At 63.6% G+C, this 20,711-nt stretch overlaps 2 protein-coding genes across 2 annotated transcripts; one reads left to right on the top strand and one right to left on the bottom strand.

The window, feature by feature from the left end:
* Positions 1–1,573: 1,573 nt before the first annotated feature.
* On the bottom strand, positions 1,574–5,922 carry ARL13A (ADP ribosylation factor like GTPase 13A). The gene is made up of 9 exons (XM_058813995.1): positions 5,864–5,922; positions 4,808–4,878; positions 4,339–4,588; positions 3,956–4,061; positions 2,918–3,123; positions 2,751–2,832; positions 2,475–2,661; positions 2,057–2,158; positions 1,574–1,650 (listed from the first exon to the last, which is right to left on the bottom strand). The coding sequence occupies exons 1-9, from the start codon at positions 5,920–5,922 to the stop codon at positions 1,574–1,576; spliced, it is 1,140 nt and encodes a 379-aa protein (XP_058669978.1).
* Positions 5,923–13,868: 7,946 nt separating this feature from the next.
* XKRX (XK related X-linked) lies at positions 13,869–20,238 on the top strand. Its single transcript, XM_058814057.1, has 3 exons — positions 13,869–14,176; positions 17,214–17,473; positions 18,877–20,238. Exons 1-3 carry the CDS (start codon positions 13,884–13,886, stop codon positions 19,620–19,622), a joined length of 1,299 nt encoding a protein of 432 aa, XP_058670040.1. The 5' UTR covers positions 13,869–13,883; the 3' UTR covers positions 19,623–20,238.
* Positions 20,239–20,711: the final 473 nt, after the last annotated feature.

Here is a 20,711-nt window from a genome sequence, read left to right as displayed (position 1 = left end):
GAGTCAGAGCTTTATGGCAGGCTGGCAAGGCAGAGCAGCCACTTTCTCTTCCTTTCACTTTCCAGCCCTGCCCAGGGAAGGGCTCCCTTGATTTGCCTTCCCCTGGTCGGCAGAGGCAGAGCCCGTTAATGAGTAACAGGGGAGCAGAGGTGAGTAACGCACACCCCAGCTTCCAACGCTGCCTGCTGCAGGTGCCACGAGAAAAACACCAGCCCTGGACTCCAGGTGGAGTGTTTCCAGGGCTGAGGGCAGCTGTGCCTGCCGTGCAGCCTGGCAGACACGGTGTGTCACAGGTTGGGCTCGGACACGTGTGCTGCTGCTGCTCTGCACACACAGAGTGTCACGGTGTCACAGGTGTGCTGCTGCTGTTCTGCACACACAGAGTGTCACAGGTGTGCTGCTGCCGCTCTGCACACACAGAGTGTCACAGTGTCACAGGTGTGCTGCTGCTGCTCTGCACACACAGAGTGTCACAGGTGTGCTGCTGCTGCTCTGCACACACAGAGTGTCACGGTGTCACAGGTGTGCTGCTGCCGCTCTGCACACACAGAGTGTCACAGGTGTGCTGCTGCTGCTCTGCACACACAGAGTGTCACAGGTGTGCTGCTGCCGCTCTGCACACACAGAGTGTCACAGGTGTGCTGCTGCTGCTCTGCACACACAGAGTGTCACAGGTGTGCTGCTGCCGCTCTGCACACACAGAGTGTCACAGTGTCACAGGTGTGCTGCTGCTGCTCTGCACACACAGAGTGTCACAGTGTCACAGGTGTGCTGCTGCTGCTCTGCACACACAGAGTGTCACAGGCTGTGCTCAGACAGGCGTGCTGCTGCTGCTCTGGCAAACACGGGGTGTCACAGTGTCACAGGCTGGGCTCAGACAGGGGTGCTGCTGCTGTCCCGTGTCACCTGCAGCAGCAGAGTACGAGGCTGCCAGCGACAGTGTCCCTCCTGGAAGGGTGGCAGGGTCACTCCTGGGTATGGAGCCTCCGCCACCAGCTGCCTTTGAATGTAAATGTTCACTGACCGGCTGCAGGGTGCACAAACACGGGCACCACCTTCCTGCAGCGTGGGAAGCGGGTCCTGAGCCCTGCCGGATGCGGAGCTCCTCTGCAGACTGCCCAGGGCTGCCCTCCCTCGGTCACCAGCAGGGAACGAGACCGTTCCGGGCAGCAGGCAGGGAGTGCCGGGCCGGGTCAGCCCTGGCCCGCGAGCACAGCTTTCCCCGGCGCGGCGCAATAAAAGGGACGAGCTTTCCCCCTGGTGTTTGCTCGGATCTCCCTCTCCACACAGACCGATCGGTGTTTCGTCGGAGTCTTCCAGGGAATGCTAACAGGGGGCAGCAAGGGGCCGGCTGTTCCCTTTTCACTCGGGGCTGCTGCCAGAGGCGTTTTACAAAGGGACTTTTGGCTGGCCCTGTGGATCCCTGGTTTTCAGCCGCGCAGGGGACAAAGATGCAGTTTGTGCCCCAGGACCCCTTTCCCAGCTCTGCCAGCCCTGGCCAAGCACCCACAGCTCTGCCGTGCCCTGCAGCCCGGCTCCTCGGGACCACAGCCCGTGCTCGGTGCCTCCCTGCTCAGGGAGCGATGGCCGACGGCTGCTTCCTCTGCTCCTGCCTCATCTTCAGGGCCAGCATGGCCCGGCGGTACAAGTCTGGGAACAAGGGGGCAGAAAGGCCCTGAGCTGGACCAGCTGCACGCAGCTTGTGCTGAGTGAGGGCTGCAGGGACAGCCCAGACCCAGCACAGGCACTGGGGTGGCCTCCCTGCATCCCACCCCACAGCAGGGGCAGCAGCATCTGCCCCACAGCAGCTCCCAGCCCTGCAGCAGCATCTGCCCCACAGCAGCATCTGCCCCACAGCAGCATCTGCCCCACAGCAGCTCCCAGCCCTGCAGCATCTGCCCCACAGCAGCTCCCAGCCCTGCAGCAGCACTTGTCTGTGCCCGTGTCCCCACACCAAGCCCCCCATGGTCAGTGTCCCTGCACAGCCCACTGCCAGCAGGCCAGTGCTTTCAGCAAAATGGTGCTTTCAGCAAAATCTGTCCTGAGATATACCAACCAAAGGTGCTTGAGACCTCCTCACGCTGCTGCTCCAGAGAAGGTTCCCGAGACTTGATTTTATTCTTGATTTTCTTCTTTTTTTTCTTTTTCATACTCTGTGCTGAATAGAGAAATACAAAATTTCGGGCACCACACACCTGAGCAAGGGTGCCTTTGTCACCAAACCAGCTGAGAGCACTGCTGGTGGCAGGAGTGCAGTCCTGCATTGCACCATCCCCCGTGGAGGTGCTCAGGGGTGTCTCCTCTTCCCCTCTGGATCCCTGACCTGGCTGTGCACTCAGCTGGGCTGCAAGCAGAGCTGATGGAGGTGGAGGCCACCAGTGCGCAATATTTGGTGACGTTGCCAGGCCTGGCCACCTCCCTTGGGGTGGCTCTGGGGTCCCGCAGGGCTGGCAGCCCCCTCAGTCCCCTCTCACCTGGGTGTGGGGTGCCCGTCCCGACGGCTGAGGGCTCCTCCTGCCCGACCCTGTTGGGGAGCAGCAGCCCCCCGGCAGCCCCTGCTCCCGGCCCCTCCGGCTCCTCGGCTGGGCCTGCCTGCCCCAAGCCCTTCTTCTTCACCTTCACCTTCCTCTTCCTCCTCCTGGGGCCCTTGGCGCTCTCCTCCTGGCAGGGAAGGGGGATGAGGGGAGGGGGCAGAGCCCCTCTCGCCCCCGTCCATCCCGGTGCCATCGCTCCCTCCCTCCCTCACTCACCAGGGGCAGCAGGCGGCAGCCGGGGCGCACCGCGCGGGGCTCCCCGTTCTCCCGAGCATCCTCCCCGCGCAGCGGCCGGTCCCTGCGGGGGGAGCGCAGCGGGGTGAGGCCGAGCGCTGCGGGGGGAGCAGGGGCCGGGACAGGGCCGTGGATCCCCCGGCACTCACCTGCGGGCGGGCGGGCGGCCGCGGGCGGCCCGAGGGGCGGCGGGAGGCACCGGGGCGGCGTCCGGCGGGGCCGGGGCGGCGGCGGCGGCGCGGAGCAGCCAGCGCAGCCCCTGCAGCGTGGTGCGGGCCGGGCCGGCGGGCGGGACCCGCTTGGCGACGCACGGCTCCTGCGGGGAACGGGAGAGCGGGGATCGGCGCGGGGAGCGCTGCGGGGGGACGGAGGGGGAACGGGAGAGGGAGCGGGAACGAGGGCTGGGAGCGGGGAACGGGAGCGGGAGCGGGAGCGGGAGAGGGAACGGGAGCGGGAGCGGGAGAGGGAACGGGAGCGGGGAGCGGGGAGCGGGAGAGGGAGCGGGAGAGGGAACGGGAGCGGGGAGCGGGGAGCGGGGAGCGGGAGAGGGAGCGGGAGAGGGAACGGGAGCGGGAGCGGGAGCGGGAGCGGGAGCGGGGAGCGGGAGAGGGAACGGGAGCGGGAGCGGGAGCGGGAGAGGGAGCGGGAGAGGGAACGGGAGCGGGAGCGGGAGCGGGAGCGGGAGCGGGGAGCGGGAGCGGGAGCGGGAGAGGGAACGGGAGCGGGAGCGGGGAGCGGGGAGCGGGAGAGGGAACGGGAGCGGGGAGCGGGGAGCGGGGAGCGGGAGAGGGAACGGGAGCGGGGAGCGGGGAGTGGGGAGTGGGGAGCGGGAGAGGGAACGGGAGCGGGAGCGGGAACGGGAGCGGGAGAGGGAACGGGAGCGGGGAGCGGGGAGTGGGGAGTGGGGAGCGGGAGAGGGAACGGGAGCGGGAGCGGGAGAGGGAACGGGAGCGGGGAGTGGGAGAGGGAACGGGAGCGGGGAGCGGGGAGCGGGAGCGGGAGAGGGAACGGGAGCGGGAGAGGGAACGGGAGCGGGGAGCGGGAGCGGGAACGAGGAGCGGGAACGGGAGCGGGAACGGGACCGGGTACGGGAACGGGGAGCGGGAGCGGGATCGGGCAGGGGGAACGGGAGCGCCCAGAGGCGGCAGCGGGAGCGGGAGCGGGAGCAGGGCCAGCCCCGCACTCACGATGCGGCACGGAGAGCGGTGCTCGTTGACCAGGCGCTCCAGGCACAGGCGCTCGATCAGCTCGCAGGGCAGCAGCGCGGCCGGCGCGTCCTGCTTGTTGGCCAGCCTGGGGCACGGCAGGAGCGGCCGTCAGCGCCGCCTCGGGCCCGTACCCCAGGGAGGCTGCGTGCCCTATCCCGTCTGCCTGCGCTCAGGTGCAGCACTGCCCCAGCCTCACCTGGCACCGAGCCCCCTCCTCGCCTCTCCTCCTCCCCACGGATGCTCCGTGTCCCAGACACCGCTGGGGCGCTCGTGTCCCCGGGGCACCACATCCCGCAGCCCGCAACCCTCAGGGTCCCGCTCCGCCCCTCGCCCCCAGCTCACAGCCTCCACCCCGATCTTACAGCAAGAGCGGCTTCCCGGACGCATCGGGGTGGCTCAGGACGCGGCCCAGCACCTTGCGGGCCTCCTCCATCCGCGCCAGGTCAGCGGAGTCCAGCACGAAGAGCAGCCCGTGCGCCTCGCTGTAGTGGCTGCGCCAGGCGCCGCGGGAGCGCTGAGCCCCGGGCAGGTCCCGCAGCGTCACCTCGAACCTGTCCAGCCGCAGGCGGCTCTGGCCGGGCTGCGCCCCGGGCAGCGCCTCCCCGGGCAGCGCTGCGCGGGGAGAGCGCACGGGGCTGGCACAGGAACCCGGAAGCGCCCCTGTGCCTGTGCCCCTCTGCCCCGCCACATCCCCGCTCCCACCCCGGCGCTGCCCGGGACACGCCGGGCCCTGCGCCCAGAGCAGCCCTGGAGCTCAGGAGTTCGGTCCTTTGCTTCCACAGGACCACAGAGCTGCTGCCCCGTCTGGGCTGGCTGTGTGCCGCTCCTCACCTCTCTCCATGTCCGCGATGACGGAGGTTTTCCCCGCATTGTCCAGCCCCATGACGAGGAGTGTCACCTTCCTGGGAGCAACAACAGCGGCTGAGCCCCCCAGGAAAGGCTCTGTTCCCTGGGGACAGTGACCTAACCCTAACCCCAGGCAGGGCACCCTGCCCATGGCACTGCATTTCAGCAGGAGAGGGGCAGGACGGTGACACAGGCTCTGTCTCAGCTGGGGACAAGTGCAGGGACAATCCCTGGTGCAAGGGAGAGGGTGAGGACAGGCACAAGTGCCCGGAGCCACCCCAACACTGTGGGACAGCCACGCTGCAGAGCCTGCAGGGTGCTGCCTATGGCAAGGATTTGTTTTCAAAGCATAAAAGGTTAAGCGATTATATGCACAGGCCAGCACGATTCTTCCTTATATGCAGTCAGTAATTACATCTCCCTTGCAGTACATTTTGAGCATACACAGGTAGGGAAAGGTTGCAAGGATGATTTTATGAGCTTCTGCCTGGACTCAGAGTTTTTCCTGTTACTGAACAGTGCTGTCCACTCTCCAGCAATGTGATCCACCAGAGGCACACAGGCAACACTTTCTCTGCCACTGACAAGCCACTACAGCTATTTGCAATACCATTTTCTTCCCTAAACATACAGAGCAGTAGAGGTGGCACAGCTCCACCTCCAGAATTACAGCAGGTGAAGTAAGGTGTCCTCTGGAGGGAGAGGAGCATAAACCTCCTTGCAGCGCTGTCCCAGGGAATTAGCCTGGGTGTCCTGACACATGCAAACAAGGCAGGTGTTTCAGTTCATCCTGCCCAGCTTTCCTGGGGAGCTGCTGACTCTGCAGAGCCAGGATCCCCCTGGCACCATCCCTGCAGTGCATCCCTGCCCAGCCTGCTTCCCTACCTGCTGCAGGGGCAGCGGGGACACCTGTGTGCCCTGCTCAGCACTCTGGGGACAGTTTGGGCACCTGTCTTCCCCTGTCACCACCCTGGTGACACTCAAAACACACGGGTAAATACTGTCACCCCCGGGAACCCCGGAGCGGGCACAGGGACCTACCTGACGGGCTCCTGTATGGCCTGCAGCCACGACCAGCAGTGGGAGAAGAGGTGGAACATGGTCTGCAGCCCGGCTCCGAGGGCTGGCCCCTCTGCAGCCCCCACGACGCGAGCAGCCCAGCGTGTCCCTGTGCTTCATCCTGCTCTGGGCTCTCTCTTCATGCCAGGAAACATCTCATCCTGGGTGCCCTGTCCCATGGCACAGCACTGCTGCCTCCAGTCTGGTGTGCACACGCCAACCTGGAGAAAAATCTGTCCTGGGCAATGCCCCATGGGCACAGACCCTGCTCATCAGGGGTGCCACTCAGTGTCTCACCTGCTCATCCCCACTGCACAGCCTCTGCTCACATGCCCTTTGCGTAGCAGCTGCTTAAACCTAATCTGGATTTAAATTACTTACTCCTGCAGGCTCCTTAATCCGGGTGGGTCGGGCCAGGCCAGTGGCCGCAGGGACACGGCTGTGGTGGCACTGCCACGCTGGGTGGCACTGACCCACCCACCCCAGTGAACCCCGTGTCCCATTGCTGCTGGGGTGACCCACCCACCCCACTGACGCTGCCTGACAGCCCCGTGGGCTGAGCCAGGGGCTCCTCTGAGGAGCAGCATCTCTGATGTTTGTGTGCAGCCCCTCACAGGGAATGTGAGCACAGCTCTGCTGCTCACCAGGGTCCCCTCTGAGCCGGGCTGGGGACAGCACTGCTCACTGTGTGTGCTTTGTGCCCTACAAAGCACTGAGTGGCAGCAGGCCCTGTGCTCCCAGGGGTGCCAACAGCAGCCAGCCCCAGCAGGAGCCTGCCTGGGAGCAGGGAAGTGGTGGAGACCCTCACACCATGGGGCAGGGAGTGGAGGAAAATGGGGCCAGCTCCTCGATGTCCATCTCTGAAGCTCTTATCTTGCTTCTCAGGTTTCCTGCTCCTTTTCCCAGCCAGAGCTGCCCTCCCTGGCTGGCTGCCACTGATGTGTGTGGAGGAGTCGCACTGAGATGTGTGAGCTGCAGGAGCTCTGGGAGGGGGCAGTGGAGTCAAGGGGACAAAGATCCTCCAAAAGCCATGCCCAGGGGCAAACAGGGAGCCTGCAGCCTCACATCAGCTGTGCCAGAGCACCCAGCACCAGCAGCACCCCCTCAACCAGCTGGGCACCAACCACGAGCCAAAGATGCTGAGACACTGCCCTGGCCCCAGGGTGCCAGCCCAGGATGGGCACGGCCCCAAGCCCTTCCCTCAGCCCCTGTGACCTGGCTCTGCACTCTCCCCAGCCCCAGGCCCTTCTCCCCAGCCCCACGCACTGCCGGCAGCTCGGCCCCTGTCCTGGGCAAGGGAGGGGCCCCAGTTCCACGCCACGGGCAGGCAGCCATGCAGGGTTAATGGTTGGTGAAGTTGCTGTTCTGATATCACAGCCAGGTGCCACATTTGGGGTGACTGCTCACCCCCGTGCTGGTGATGGCGGGGCAGTGGCAGCACCTCCCTGTGCCCATCCTGGTGGCCTTTCCCAGTTGGTCTGTGCCTGTGCCAGCAGGCTGCAGGGAGCAGTGGGCAGGGCAGGTTCTCACCCAGCATGGGCTGCGATGCTTTTTGCAGAATTAGCTGAATGAGAGCAGTAATGATCTGCTCCAAGTGTCAGCTCTTGCCTCCGTGTGTGGGGGTGGCACTGCAGGGACAGCCCAGCAGGGACAGGAATGTGCTATAGCATGACCACAGGTGCTATAAATAGGGAAGGGCCATGTGTCAGGCAGCCCTGAGGGGCAGCAGGATCTGCTCTCCCTCTGGCACCAGTGGATTTCCAGGCATCTCTGAACACTTGGGGTGCCACTGCTTTCAAAACAAGTGTCCAAAATCCCTGGTGAGACCAGAGCTGGGGACAGGGAACCCCCCAGAAGCCTGAGGCAGCTCCAGGTCACGCCTCCCAATGCAGGATCAACAGCCAGGAAAACCTCAAAATCCGCCCCAAATCTGGTGAAAGCCACACTCAGCTCCAGGGAAGGGGCACGAGGGCTGAGCCCACATTGATGTGAGTTCTGCTGTGAGTTCTGCTGAGAGTTCTGCTGAGAGTTCTGCTGTGAGTTCTGCTGTGAGCTCTGCTGTGAGTTCTGCTGGGGCAGTGCCCAGTTGCGAGTGGGCGCTGCCCCCGTGCCCCCACACCCACCCAGGGTGCAGCCACCCTCAGAGCCCTGCCAGGGTCCGCGGGCCTCCCCAGGCGGTGCCAGCAGGACCAGCCACAGCCGTTCTGGTTTCCTTGGTGACTGTTGCCAGGTGAGAAGCTCAGGCAGAATTTGCTATCCTGGCAGATGAATGAGGATGTTCCCCAGCGGAGCTGTGAGCAGCCCGTGCCCCGGGCTGGGCTGGAGCCCCTGGTGGTGCCGGCAGCCCCAGGGAGGGCAGTGCCCGGGGCTGCCCGGCCTGGCATCGCTGCCCAGGAGGCAGCACGTGCTCTGGGGCTGCTCCTGCCCGCTGGGAGCCGCAGGGGAGGAGTGAGGAGGAACCACGGGCAGCAGAGAGGCGCAGACGGCCGCGGGCTGGCGGGCTGCCCTGCCCTGGCTGCACTAGAGCCCGTGAGTACGTGGGGCACGCGGGGAAAAGGGAACCCCCTGGCACCCCGGGCAAGCAGCAGGGCTGGGGGCAGCTGGGGAGCTGGGAGCTGGGCAATGAGGGTTTGCAAGGGAACACAGAGGGCACAGCAACAGGGGCTGCTGCAGCCTGGAGAGCCCTGAGCTGAGCTGGCACCAGAGCCAAGGTGATGGCAGAGACCACAAAGTCCTGGCAGAAATATTATCAATTCCGTATAGCTGTTCTGCTTTGTTGGAACTGCATCAACCCTGCCCAAAAAGGGACCTGTGGTGGGCAAGGACACGCACGGGCTTTGAGGGGAGACTCATCTCTGTGTTTAATGTGTGACACGACAGCTCCGAGCTGGCCGGCATGCACACAGCCACATTGTCCCTTTAAATCCCAGCGCAGCGCTGCCGGTGGCTCACGATAACCCCGGATCACAGCAGCTCCCAAATCCCAGCAGCTAATTACAGGCACACGCCCCAGCCAGGCCGGGAACACGGGGTATTTACAGCCTGTGACACCCAGAGCTCCTGCCGAGGAACTGGGGCACCGGGGAGCTTTGCTGGCAGGGCTCAGGGACAGGGGATGGTCTGCACCCCACTGCCATGCAAACACTGCGGGCAGCCGTTCCCCGAGCTCCTTTGGGTAAGGGAGATGGTTCCTCCAGAGGGTTCCCTGCTCCCCCAGCCGGTGCCATCGCCCTCTGGTGGGGCAGGGGCAGGGGCATGCAGGAGCTGTTTGCCTTTCACCCCGTTGCTGGCAGGGAGCTCCCCAGCCAAAGCACACACACATCTCTGGGAGAGGCTGGGATTTGGCTCTGTTTCTGTGCTCCCTGCTGCAGGGCCAGCTGCCTCCTCGCTCCCTGCCCCGTGCCTCAGCTCCGGGAGCCCCTGCCATGGCCACAGGCCCTGCCCAGGCCCCTGCACGGGCTTTGTTGGGAGCATTCTGGTGCTCCTGCTGCCTTCCTGCATGGGGGAGAGGAGACTATAAACTGTTCCTCCTACTGCCAGTGGGTTAGCACTGTGCCAGGGCTGTATACTCTTACAGCAGGGACCAGGGAATCAGTTAATTAAATGTAATTTTAACCCTTCCTGCCTGGTTTAGTGTTACAGCATCGCCCACTGCCTGTGCTGGGATTGTAGCCAAGGAGGCATGACTCCAAAATGTGTAACTATCACAAAGATCTGTAAATGCACCCAAAGGTAACTCTGCTTTCCTGTTAAAGAATTGAAATGTGAGGCAGCTGGCGTGGCCTGTGCTGTGCCTGCAAGCATCCCCTGGCAGCACTGAGCCCGTGCCCAGATCCAGTGGGCTCAGCACAGCCTGCAGTGAGCTTTAGAGGGATGGGTTGCGCAGCACTGACACCAGAGTCCCCCTCAGCAGGGTCACAGTGGGGCTGCATGAGGAATTGAGCTTTGGAGGGGTGACATGCTCAGCACTGACACCTGAGTCCCTCCCAGCAGGGTCACAGTGGGGCTGCATGAGGAATTGAGCTTTGGAGGGGTGACATGCTCAGCACTGACACCTGAGTCCCCCTCAGCACAGTCAGAGTGGGGCTGCATGAGGAATTGAGCTTTAGAGGGGTGACATGCTCAGCACTGACACCTGAGTCCCTCCCAGCAGGGTCACAGTGGGGCTGCATGAGGAACTGGAGTGCTGAAAGCAGTTGGATGATGAAGCAAATGGAATAAATATTTCCCCAATCAGAAACTATTCCACAGACTGCTGGGGCAGGGAAAAATACAGCTGAGTTGCTGTGAAAGCAACACAAAATCCAAACAGTTTAGGCTGTGGAAACCAGTCATTTGCAAAGGTATTTCCAAACTAAGTCAAAAATTCCCAGCTCACAGACTGCTGGGAAGCTCCCAGCCCTGCTGGTAGGGAGTGTGGCTGCACTGAGGGACAGAACTGTGTCCCCTTCTCACACCCCCATCGGGCTGGGGAACACTGTGTGCTTGCCCCTTCGCCCAGCCCATGGGGCTGAGCCACATCCCCACTGTCACTGCCTGGCCCCGGCTGGGTTTGTGGCATCCCAGCCCAGCCCAGGCTGAGCTCCTGAGCAGCTCCAGCTCCGAGGCAGCCCGGCCAGCCCCACGGCCTGCTGCTGCCTCCACTCCGTGTGCAGGGCTATATTTGGGAAGGCAGCAGCGCGCCGGGCGTGTTCCAACGAGCGCCCTGGGAGTGGTGCCTGCTCTGGGCCCTGGAGAGCAGAGCTGGGGGAGCACGCTGGCAGCTCTCCCCACCTGGGCCCTTTAAGAGCCTGGCTCGGAGCTCCCTGCCTTTTCCAAACAATTTTCTCTTCTCCTTTTACAGGAGCGGAGCCGCCAGGCAGGCGTGTGCAAAGCAGACAGGGTTATTTTGGGACTGAGAGCCGCTGAGGAAGCTGCTCCCACCCCACGTACAGCCCAGGCTCCCACACACGAGTGCCCTGGCACATCCAAGGGGCTGGGAGAGCTGCACAGCAAAGCCTGGCGTTTCACACAGTGGGCAGGCACCACCAGCACTGCCCTTGGTGCAAGGTGGGCTCTGTGAACACTGGGATTAATAAAAAAAATTTATGGAGGCTGGGATTAAGAAATTAATGAAGCTGGGATACTGTCCAGGGCAGGGCAGGCCCTTGTGGAGACAAGAAAATTGACATTTGCACGTGGTAGTGAGACTCAGGTTGGTGCCTTGGGCATCCCCAATGATCCTTCTGGGTCCCTTCCAGCTCAGGAGATTCCGCGATTCCGTGATTCTGTGATTGTGTGATTCTGTGATTGTGTGATTTTGTGATTCTGTGATTCCATGGTTCTGTGATTTTGTGTCTGTGCAGCCCTGGCTCAGGCAGTTTCTGTGGCAGTGTGTCTCAGAGTGTCTGTGCAGCCCTGGCTCAGGCAGTTTCTATTGGCAGGGGTGTCCCATGGTGTCCGTGCATCTCTGGCTCAGACAGTTTCCCTCCGTCAGTCTGTCCCAGGGTGTCTGTGCAGCCCCAGCGGTGCTGGGCTGGCAGGCAGAGTGTGGCTGTGGGGTTGGCAGGAACAGGGAGTGGCAGTGGGACAGGAGCTCTGGCTGATGCTATCTGTGACCCACATCACTTTTATGGCCTGTCTGCTGTTTACAGCACGGAGGACAGGTGGGGTCAGGCTCTGGAGGTGACTCACAGCAGGAACAGCTCCTGCTGCTCCCTGCTTGGGACACAAAATGGGATAATAACTGGTGTGGAAAACGCTGTGAGGCTTTGTCTCTCCATTCCTCCTGGTGGCTGCTGGGGCTTACGGATACAGGACTGGAATTCTTGCTTGTTAAGCAGCCGCTCTTAAGGATTTCGTCACGAAGCAGGGGAAGCTGAAATTAAAACTATGATGAGTCGAAGCCCAGGCATTGCTCAGCCGAGGGCTTGGTGACCTGCCAGACTCCTGGGGAATGCTTTTAATTTGGCTAAGTGGAAGTTGCATAAATGGTACAAACGGCACGCTGCCTGTTGCTCACGCGGGGCCGTGGGTGCAGCTGGCAGTGCCACAGGATGTGTTGTCGCTGGCTGAGCACCCAGCCAGGCACAGCTGCTCCCCTGCTCTGCTCCCACCCCGGCTGGCCACCGTCTCCACTCAGCCTGGACACTGCTGCCTTCACCCTGTGCCCTGCCAGAGGTTTTTATTGAGAGGCTGTTTTCCAAAAACAGCCTGAAAATATGTGACTGTCATACCAGAGCGGAGTGGTCACACACAGATCTCCCAGCCCCGCCAGTCAGGCCAGTCCCCATGAGCTCATGGCGGTTGTGGTTTCCCAAAGCAGCTGTTCAGCTTGGAAGGAACAGCTCTGAGCAGCTGCAGGGACAGGGATGGCTTCTGTGTGGGAGCTGCTGCTGGGGGAGGTATGGCCTCCAGAGTCTCAGGCTGTTTTATTCTCAGCTTTCCTGCTGATAAGCCTGACAGCCCTGGAAATGCTTCCAGCCCGGTGAAATGGGGAAACTCTGGTGTGTGTGGTTTGGGAGGTTTTGTGCTCAGTGCGTGCCCAGGCTGGCTGAGGGCTCAGCCAGGCAGTGGGTGCCCAGGCTGGCTGAGAGCTCTGCCAGGCATTGGGTGCTCAGCGTGTGTGCCTCCTCCTGTGCCCACCCCAGCCCTCCTGGGGAAAGGTGGGCAGGGCTGGAGCTGGGGGCAGCGTGAGCCGGGCACAGCAGGGACCCCATGGGCATGGAGTGGGCACAGCCCAGCCAGCCTTGTGCTCCCACCACGGGCAGGGGGACAAGGGGGGACAGACTCAGCGAGGGGGCTGAGTGCTGGGAGGTTTGGCTCTGTCAGTGAGTGCACACATCCCGTTATCTCCAGGGTGGGTCCTTGAAGGTGATGGGAAAAGCACTCTCGCTCAGCTGTAGCACAAGGTCACAGCTGGAGGCAGGAGGAACATCCAAGATACAGGAGACATCTCCTGTGTAACAACCTTCCCAAATCTCCACACACACAGCAGGCACTCACACCTGGAGCGTGTCCCTGACACAGCTTATCTTCTGAGATACCAGAATGCTCCTGCCCTGACAACGCCCTCCCTCCACACGCTGCCCATCGAGAGCAGGGCCACGTGGTGCCATTTCTGGGCCATGTGGTGCCATTTCTGGCTCTGGAGCTGGGGTCAGGCCCCAGATTTGAGGTGCTGCTCTCTGGCAGCTGTGTGATTCAGGCAAGGCTGGCATCCAGACTGGCACCCTTCCTGCCCTGCACTGGGACCCCAGTGTCCCTGGGGCTACCTGACAATTCTGCCCCGGAGGGACCCTCCATGTGCTGCTGCACCTTGGTTTGTTGTGTTGGCAACTGCCAGGAACTGATAGGGCTTGGACTTGGCAGGAGGGTCCTGGGGAGGGCTCCAAAGTCTCAAGGGCACACTCGAGGGGTAGCACGGGGATTGTCCTGCTGTATCTGGGGAGGGGGAGTCCCGAGGCGGGTTCTGGGGGGCTCTGGGCTGTGGGTCCTGGCCATGGGGCTCCTCCCTGCAGAGATGGGGAGCCCTCGGCAGAAGGTGCCGGTCCGAGACAGGGGTGCAGGGGCAGAGGGGCAGGAGGGGCTGTCCTGGGGCAGGGACCGCCACACCTGGTGGGGACAGGGCACAGCAGCGAGGGGGTCCCGGAGCAGGAGGGTGCCGGCCAGGGCAGGGCTGCGGCACCGGGAGCCGGGGGGCTCTGGCTGGAGGATACGGACCCGGTGGGGATGCTCGGCCGGAGCGGTGCCGGTGCCGCGGGGCTCGGGGCGGTCCCGGCTCGGTGCCGGTGCCGCGGGACTCGGGGCGGTCCCGGCTCGGTGCCGGTGCCGGTGCCGCGGGCTCGGCGGGGCCGGAGCGGGGCCGGAGCGGGGCCGGCCGTCGGGGCCCGGCGCGGTGCGGCGGGGGAGCCCCGCCCCGGCCGTCCCGCCCCGCAGCGCGGCTCTGTCTCTCGCTGCAGCCCGGGATGGCGGCGCGGCGGGGCTGAGCGGCCGGGCCGGGCCGGGCCGGGCCGGGGCCGCCATGGACGCTCCGAGCGGGGGCTGCCCGCCCGCCGCCGCCCCGTCGCGGGCCAAGCTGCCGCTCGGCATCGTCTTCTCGACGGCGCTGTTCTGCGGCGAGGGGGCGGCGGCCGCCGTGCTCTGCCTCTCCTACGGCCACTCCGACGACCGCTTCTGGCTGGCGCTCACCGTCTTCTTCGTGCTCTGCCCCTCCGTCCTGGTGCAGCTCACCCTCATCTTCGTGCACCGCGACCTCAGCCGCGACCGCCCGCTCGTCCTGCTCATGCACCTGCTGCAGCTCGGGCCCATCATCAGGTGAGCGCGGCGGGGACCCCGGGCACCCCCGGTACCCCCGGCACCCCCGGTACCCCCGGTACCCCCGGCACCCCCGGTACCCCCGATACCCCCGGGCACTCCCGGTACCCCCGGTACCCCCGGTACCCCCGGCACCCCCGGTACCCCCGATACCCCCGGGCACTCCCGGTACCCCCGGGCACTCCCGGTACCCCCGGCACCCCCGGTACCCCCGGTACCCCCGGCACCCCCGGTACCCCCGATACCCCCGGGCACTCCCGGTACCCCCGGTACCCCCGGCACCCCCGGTACCCCCGGTACCCCCGGCACCTACGCGCGGGGCCCGGCAGGGGCGCGGGCAGCGGGTGCGAGCAGGGAGCGGTGCCGGGCAGGACGGGCACCCCGGGTCCCCTGCCCGGAGCTGCTCCTGCCGCCTCCCCGTCCCTCCGCCCCGGCCCTGCTGCTCCCGGCCCGCGGGGACCCCTTGCCCGCCGGTGCTGCTGGAGCGCGCTCCGGGCAGGACACGGCTCTGCCTCTCTTGCGTCCCAGCTGCTGGGAAAGCTCTGCTCGGGTCCCGGCGGCAGCCAGCCATTCACTCAGCCTCTCGGTTTTGCCATCATTTGGCTGTGCTTGTGCTGGAAATCCCCGGTGGGTGCTCCGGGGTGAATACTGACATGGTATGGGGCTGAGTTAGGGGAAGTTTACTTTAGATATCAGGAAAAGGTTTTACACGCAGAGAGAGGGCGGTGCGGATCTCAAACAGGCTCCCCGGGGAGGTGGTCACAGCACCTGGCCTGTCTGAGCTCAACAAACCTTTGCACAACGGTCTTGGGCACATAGTGGGATTCGGGGGTGTCCTGCATAGGGCCAGGAGCGGGACTCGGCGGGGTTATGGGACATGGAGGGCAGCTGGGTGCAGGAGTGGGGCTGGCATGGGAGCCGCGGGGCACCGGGCTGTGCCGGGAGGAGGACAGTGAGGGGGTGGATGGGTGTTGCACAAACTGATCCCTCATTCCTTGGGAATGCTGCCGTGCCTCCCGGGCTGTCATCACCGGGCAGCCTGCTCCATGAGGAGGCACTGCAGGAGGCATGGCACAGCCATGGCATGCGGGAGGCAGGGCACAGCCATGGCACACAGGAAGCATGGCAGAGCCAGGGCACACAGGAGGCAGGGCACAGCCATGGCACACAGGAGGAATGGCACAGCCATGGCACACAGGAAGCATGGCAGAGCCAGGGCACACAGGAGGAATGGCACAGCCAGGGCACACAGGAAGCATGGCACAGCCATGGCACACAGGAGGAATGGCACAGCCATGGCACACAGGAGGAATGGCACAGCCATGGCACACAGGAAGCATGGCAGAGCCAGGGCACACAGGAGGAATGGCACAGCCATGGCACACAGGAGGCATGGCACAGCCATGGCACACAGGAAGCATGGCAGAGCCAGGGCACACAGGAGGAATGGCACAGCCAGGGCACACAGGAGGCATGGCAGAGCCAGGGCACACAGGAGGAATGGCACAGCCATGGCACACAGGAGGAATGGCACAGCCAGGGCACACAGGAAGCATGGCAGAGCCAGGGCACACAGGAGGAATGGCACAGCCATGGCACACAGGAGGCATGGCACCGCCATGGCACACAGGAAGCATGGCAGAGCCAGGGCACACAGGAGGAATGGCACAGCCAGGGCACACAGGAGGCATGGCACAGCCAGGGCACACAGGAAGCATGGCACAGCCATGGCACACAGGAGGAATGGCACAGCCAGGGCACACAGGAGGCATGGCACAGCCATGGCACACAGGAAGCCGGGCACAGCCACCATCTCCAAGGCTCCTTCCCAAGGGCAGCCCAGCAGCTACGCTTTGGGCTCGCTGTACCACAGGCTCCCAAAGCACAGTGGCTGCTCCGCGCTTCCTCTGCCACCGGAAACAAGCAGTGCACCAGATGTGTCCCTGTCACCACGGCTTAACTCCAGAGCCTCCTTGCCCGGTGCTGCCAGCCTGTGCTGCCGGCCTGTGCTGCCCACAGCAGCGCTGGGACTCTCAGCGCACCAGCGGGGCTGGCTGAGCTGGTGGTGCTGCCCAGCTGCTGTAGGAGCCAGCCGGGGCTGCCCGGGGCACGCTGCTCGGGCTGGAGGTGCAGCCCAGCCTGCTGAGAAGGTCTGGCGGGGCACTGGGAGCCAGCTGGGACTGCCCTTCAGGCTGGGCCTTTGGGATGAAGCTGTTTTCCCGTTAGAGTTTGCAATGAGCCATTAGTGCTGGTTCGATCTGTCAATAGAATTTATCCTAAACCCTCCCTCCTTTTGGGTTTGATCCACAGCAATTTGTGCTGTCCTGATAAGCACCATAAACAATGGTGTCCTGTTGGTCCCAGAGCCAGCTGGTGCCCAGGCAGAGCCCAGCTGATCCCCTGTGGCCATGCACACCCTCCATGGCCCTGTGCAGGGGCTGAGGTCCCTGTCCCTGCAGGCAGGGCAGAGAGCCCCAGCCCTGCCACAGTGGGGCCTGCAGAGAAGGGGCTGAGGAAACTCTCCCTTATCTGCCCACACCACACACGGCTTCACCCTGCGCCATCCTTCCTGCTGTCCCCAGCAGGCAGGAAGTGTGGAAGCCTTCTTCTGCTCAAAACGAGAGATCAAAGAGATCTCTGATAGTCTGCTCGGATAGTTCAGAGTTTCTGTTGCCTCTGCTTAGAGGAAGAGGTTTCTGCCGGTTGGGAAAACAGAACCCAAGGGTGATCAACACCTTCCTGTAGCTGCAGCTCCCAGCAGGGTCGCTGCTTTGTACCCGGGATGCTGCACCTCTTCCAGCAGCTCTCTGGAGCAGTTGTTGCCCCCTGGTACCCAAGATCACCATGAGTGCTGGAGCAGAGGAGCAGCCACGGCCATGCCCACGGTCCTGGTGTGCCCACAGCGCTTCGGGCAGGTGCCCAGGGCAGTCGGGCAGCACTCAGGAGTGGGGTCTGGGCAGCACGGGCAGGGTGGGGCTGGAGGTGCTGGAGCAGGACGGCAGGAGGGCCGGCAGGTGACAACTGCCGTGTCCCACAGGTGCGTGGAGGCCCTGGTGGTGTACTGCTGGTCGGGCAGGGAGGAGGAGCCCTACGTGACCATCACCCGCAAGCGGCGCCTGCGGCAGGGCTACGAGCTGGAGCTGGAGCAGGAGGTGGGGCACTCGGAGCGGCGCCTGGCCACGCACCGCAACGCCTTCAAGCGCATGGCCGTCATCCAGGCCTTCCTGGGCTCCACGCCGCAGCTCACCCTGCAGCTCTACATCAGCGTGCTCGAGAAGTACGTCCCTGCCGCCCGAGGTAAGGGCTCCCCGCCAGGGAGGAACCCCCTGGGGCAGCTCCTCGGCTGCTTGTGCTGATGGGACATCCAGGCCATCCAAAAAGTCCCTCCTGGGCACAGCTTCCACTGGGCTCCCTGAAATGTGCAGCACGACCCACAAATGTTGGGCACTCATCAGCTCTCTGGTTTCCTGCTTGCAGTGACGCAAACTGGGAGAGAGTAGGCCTGGCTGAGGTGCCAGGCTCTGCTCCCAGCCCCGTGCTCATATCTGCCCTCCAGAGCCAAGCCATCCAGCCAGTGCCAGTCTCATAAGAGGGTCAGGTCCCTGTCCTAGCCTGCTCCAGTCTCCATTCATTTTTCTCCATCTAGCTGCAGGCTCTGGCTTCCCTCAAGTCCCCCCACTGCATCTATTTCTGCACATTTTCCAGCAGCCAGAGCTCCCAGCCCAGCACTCCCACTCCGAGGCTCCCTCGCCTGCTCCCAGGATGTTTATGTGCTTGGGGGTGGATATGCCAGAGCAAACTTTTAACTCCCATTTTGGCACCGAGCTGGGCACACAGGTGTGCTCCTGCACCATTACAGTGCTGGCTGAAGAGCTGCCCTCACCCAGCAGTGCTGGGAGCCCAGACCTTGTCACTTGTGCCCACAGCAGGTGCATGAAAAGGGAAGCACAGGAGATGCCCCGTAGAAACCCCCTGATTTGCCACAGCCCTCTGCAGAGGCATTTGGGGAGTTGCAGATGCACAGGAAGAATGAGTGCCAGTGCTGCTCTAGCAGTAGCTGCAGGAGGTAAATACCAAGTGATGTGTTCTGGGTGATTCCCTCGCAGCTGGAGTGCCAGCTCAGCCCTGCAGCTGGCAGCCACCCTGGATGGGACCAGCTGCTCTTCTATTCCTCTCCGTGGTACTCCTGGCAGTGCTGAATGTGAGCAGCTGCTGGCATTCCCTACAAATGACCTTGGCTCTGCAGCCCTGGGATGGGGCTGGCTCTTGGGGCGCCTCTGGGGCTACAGTGCTGCAGCTCTTGGCTGGGGTGAAGGCAGAGGGGCCCTGCAGCACTGACTGTGCCCTGCTCACCCTTGAGCAGCAGTTCCTTCACAGGGCAGGGGGCTGGGGCATGCTCCAAGCACAGAAATGGCTCTGGTTTGGCCAAGGTTTGTGTTTTATTGGTGCAGGGAGAACCTTTGGGCTCTGAGCCTCCTGCTGCCAGCAGCCACCTCATCATGGGGGCTGTCAGCACCATCCCTGAGCTGTTCTGGCAGTGCTCACGCTGAGCCTTCTGCTGTGAGCCCAGGTGTTGGGCACCCTGTACTTCTCACCAGGACTGGCACCCCAGGTTTCCCACACTCTGCACCCGGGCAGAGGAGAGGCAGGACGCAGCCGGGTCCCTGCACTGCCTCACTGCCCGCTCTGTCCCTCCGCAGCCGTGCTCATGGCCATCTGCCTGGTGTCGGTCACCTACGGGGCCCTGGTATGCAACATCCTGGCCATCCAGGTCAAGTACGACGACTACAAGGTGCAGCTGCGCCCGCTGGCCTTCCTGTGCATCGTGCTGTGGCGCAGCCTGGAGATCTCCACGCGCATCGCCGTCCTCGTGCTCTTCAGCACCGTCTTCAAGCACTGGATCATCCCCATCGCCCTGGCCAACCTCCTGGTGGTCTTCTTCTTGCCCTGGGTGCAGTTCTGGCGCAGCGGCAGCCGCCTGCCCGACAACATCGAGAAGAACTTCAGCCGCCTGGGCACGGTGGTGGTGCTGTGCGCCTTCACGCTGCTCTACTCCAGCATCAACATGTTCTGCTGGTCGGCCGTGCAGCTCAAGCTGGCCGACCGGGACCTCATCGACAAGTCGCAGAACTGGGGCCGCCTGGCCGTGTACTACGTGGCCCGGCTGGCCGAGAACACGGCCCTGGTCATCCTCTGGTACTTCTTCAAGACTGACGTCTACGAGAACGTCTGCACGGCGCTGCTGGTGCTGCAGCTGCTGCTGGGCTACTGCCTGGGCATCTACTTCATGCTGCTCTTCTTCCAGTACCTGCACCCCTGCCGCCAGCTCTTCAGGCACAACGTGGCCGATTTCCTGCACTGTGTGTGCTGCCGCCGGCGCCCCGCGGGGACCCCGCTGTTCCTCGAGGCACCTTCAGAGCCTGGCGTGAGGCACAGCATTGTGTGAGCTCCCGGCTCCTCCTGCTGGGCATGGGCATGGGCATGGGCATGGGCAGCACAGAGGATGCCCGTGGCACAGGCTGAGTGCTGCCTGGGGCTGCGGTGGTGGCAGCAGGTCCCAGTGCATCCCTCGGGGCAGGGGGACAGGAGTGTGCTTGCCCGCTCAGGACCACTCATGAACATGAAGGAGGGCTGATTTGGATTGGACATAAGGAAGTTTTTGGCAAGGAGAGTCGTGAGGGACTGGCACATGTTTCCCAGAGAGATGGTGGATATGCCGTCCCTGAAAACGTTCAAGGCCAGGTTGGGTGGGCTTTGAGCAGCCTGGCCTAGTTGAAGATGTCCCTGCCCACCTCTGGAGTGTAACTAGATGGCCTTTAGAGGTCCCTTCCAACCCAAACTGTTCTACAATTCTACAATTCTACGGCTTATGGGGTGCCCCAAGCAGGTGCCCCTGCCAGCTGGCTGCCACATGGTGCAGAGCCCCTGGGGTGCCCCGACACCCCCAGTGCTGCGACGGTGCATACGGTGACCTGGGCCACGGGTGCCACTGGGACTATTGTAAGCAGTAAAGAAACTTTGCTGTGACTGCGAGTCTGGGTGCTGGCAGTGACTCACACGGAGGGTGGGGACGGTCCCAGGGGCTGGCACGGCTGCACACACCCGCTGTCCACGTAAAACTCCTTTACAGGCACCGGAATGGGGCTGTGCCAGCGGGAAGTGGGCATGGGGGAGCCCCTCTGTGGAGGTTCAGGAGCACGGTGGGATGGGGCTGGCTCATCCTGTGTTCCGTCAGCGTGGCCGTGGCTGCAGGCCAGCAGAGAACAGCGTGCCAGCAAGGAGCAAGCCTGTCTGACCTGTTCCTCCAGGCTCAGGGGCCCAGCACAGGCTGCTGTTCCCAGCTGGAGCGCTGGACACCCCAGAGGCTCAGGGCCCTGAAGTGCAGGGCAGGCAGCAGGCGAAGCGTGGCTGGCACAGCAGTGGCAGTGGGTGCTGATGGGACCCAGGAACCCTGGCCCCAAACCAGCAGTGTGACACCCCCCACCCCAGCACCCATTTTTGGGGTCAGCTCAGTTTGGGTACTGGATTGGGGATG

Source organism: Ammospiza caudacuta, chromosome 14 (genome assembly GCF_027887145.1).
Source record: "Ammospiza caudacuta isolate bAmmCau1 chromosome 14, bAmmCau1.pri, whole genome shotgun sequence".
NCBI classification, from domain to species: domain Eukaryota; kingdom Metazoa; phylum Chordata; class Aves; order Passeriformes; family Passerellidae; genus Ammospiza; species Ammospiza caudacuta.
Note: the sequence above shows the minus strand (reverse complement) of the source record. Positions and strands in the feature narration are given on the sequence as shown.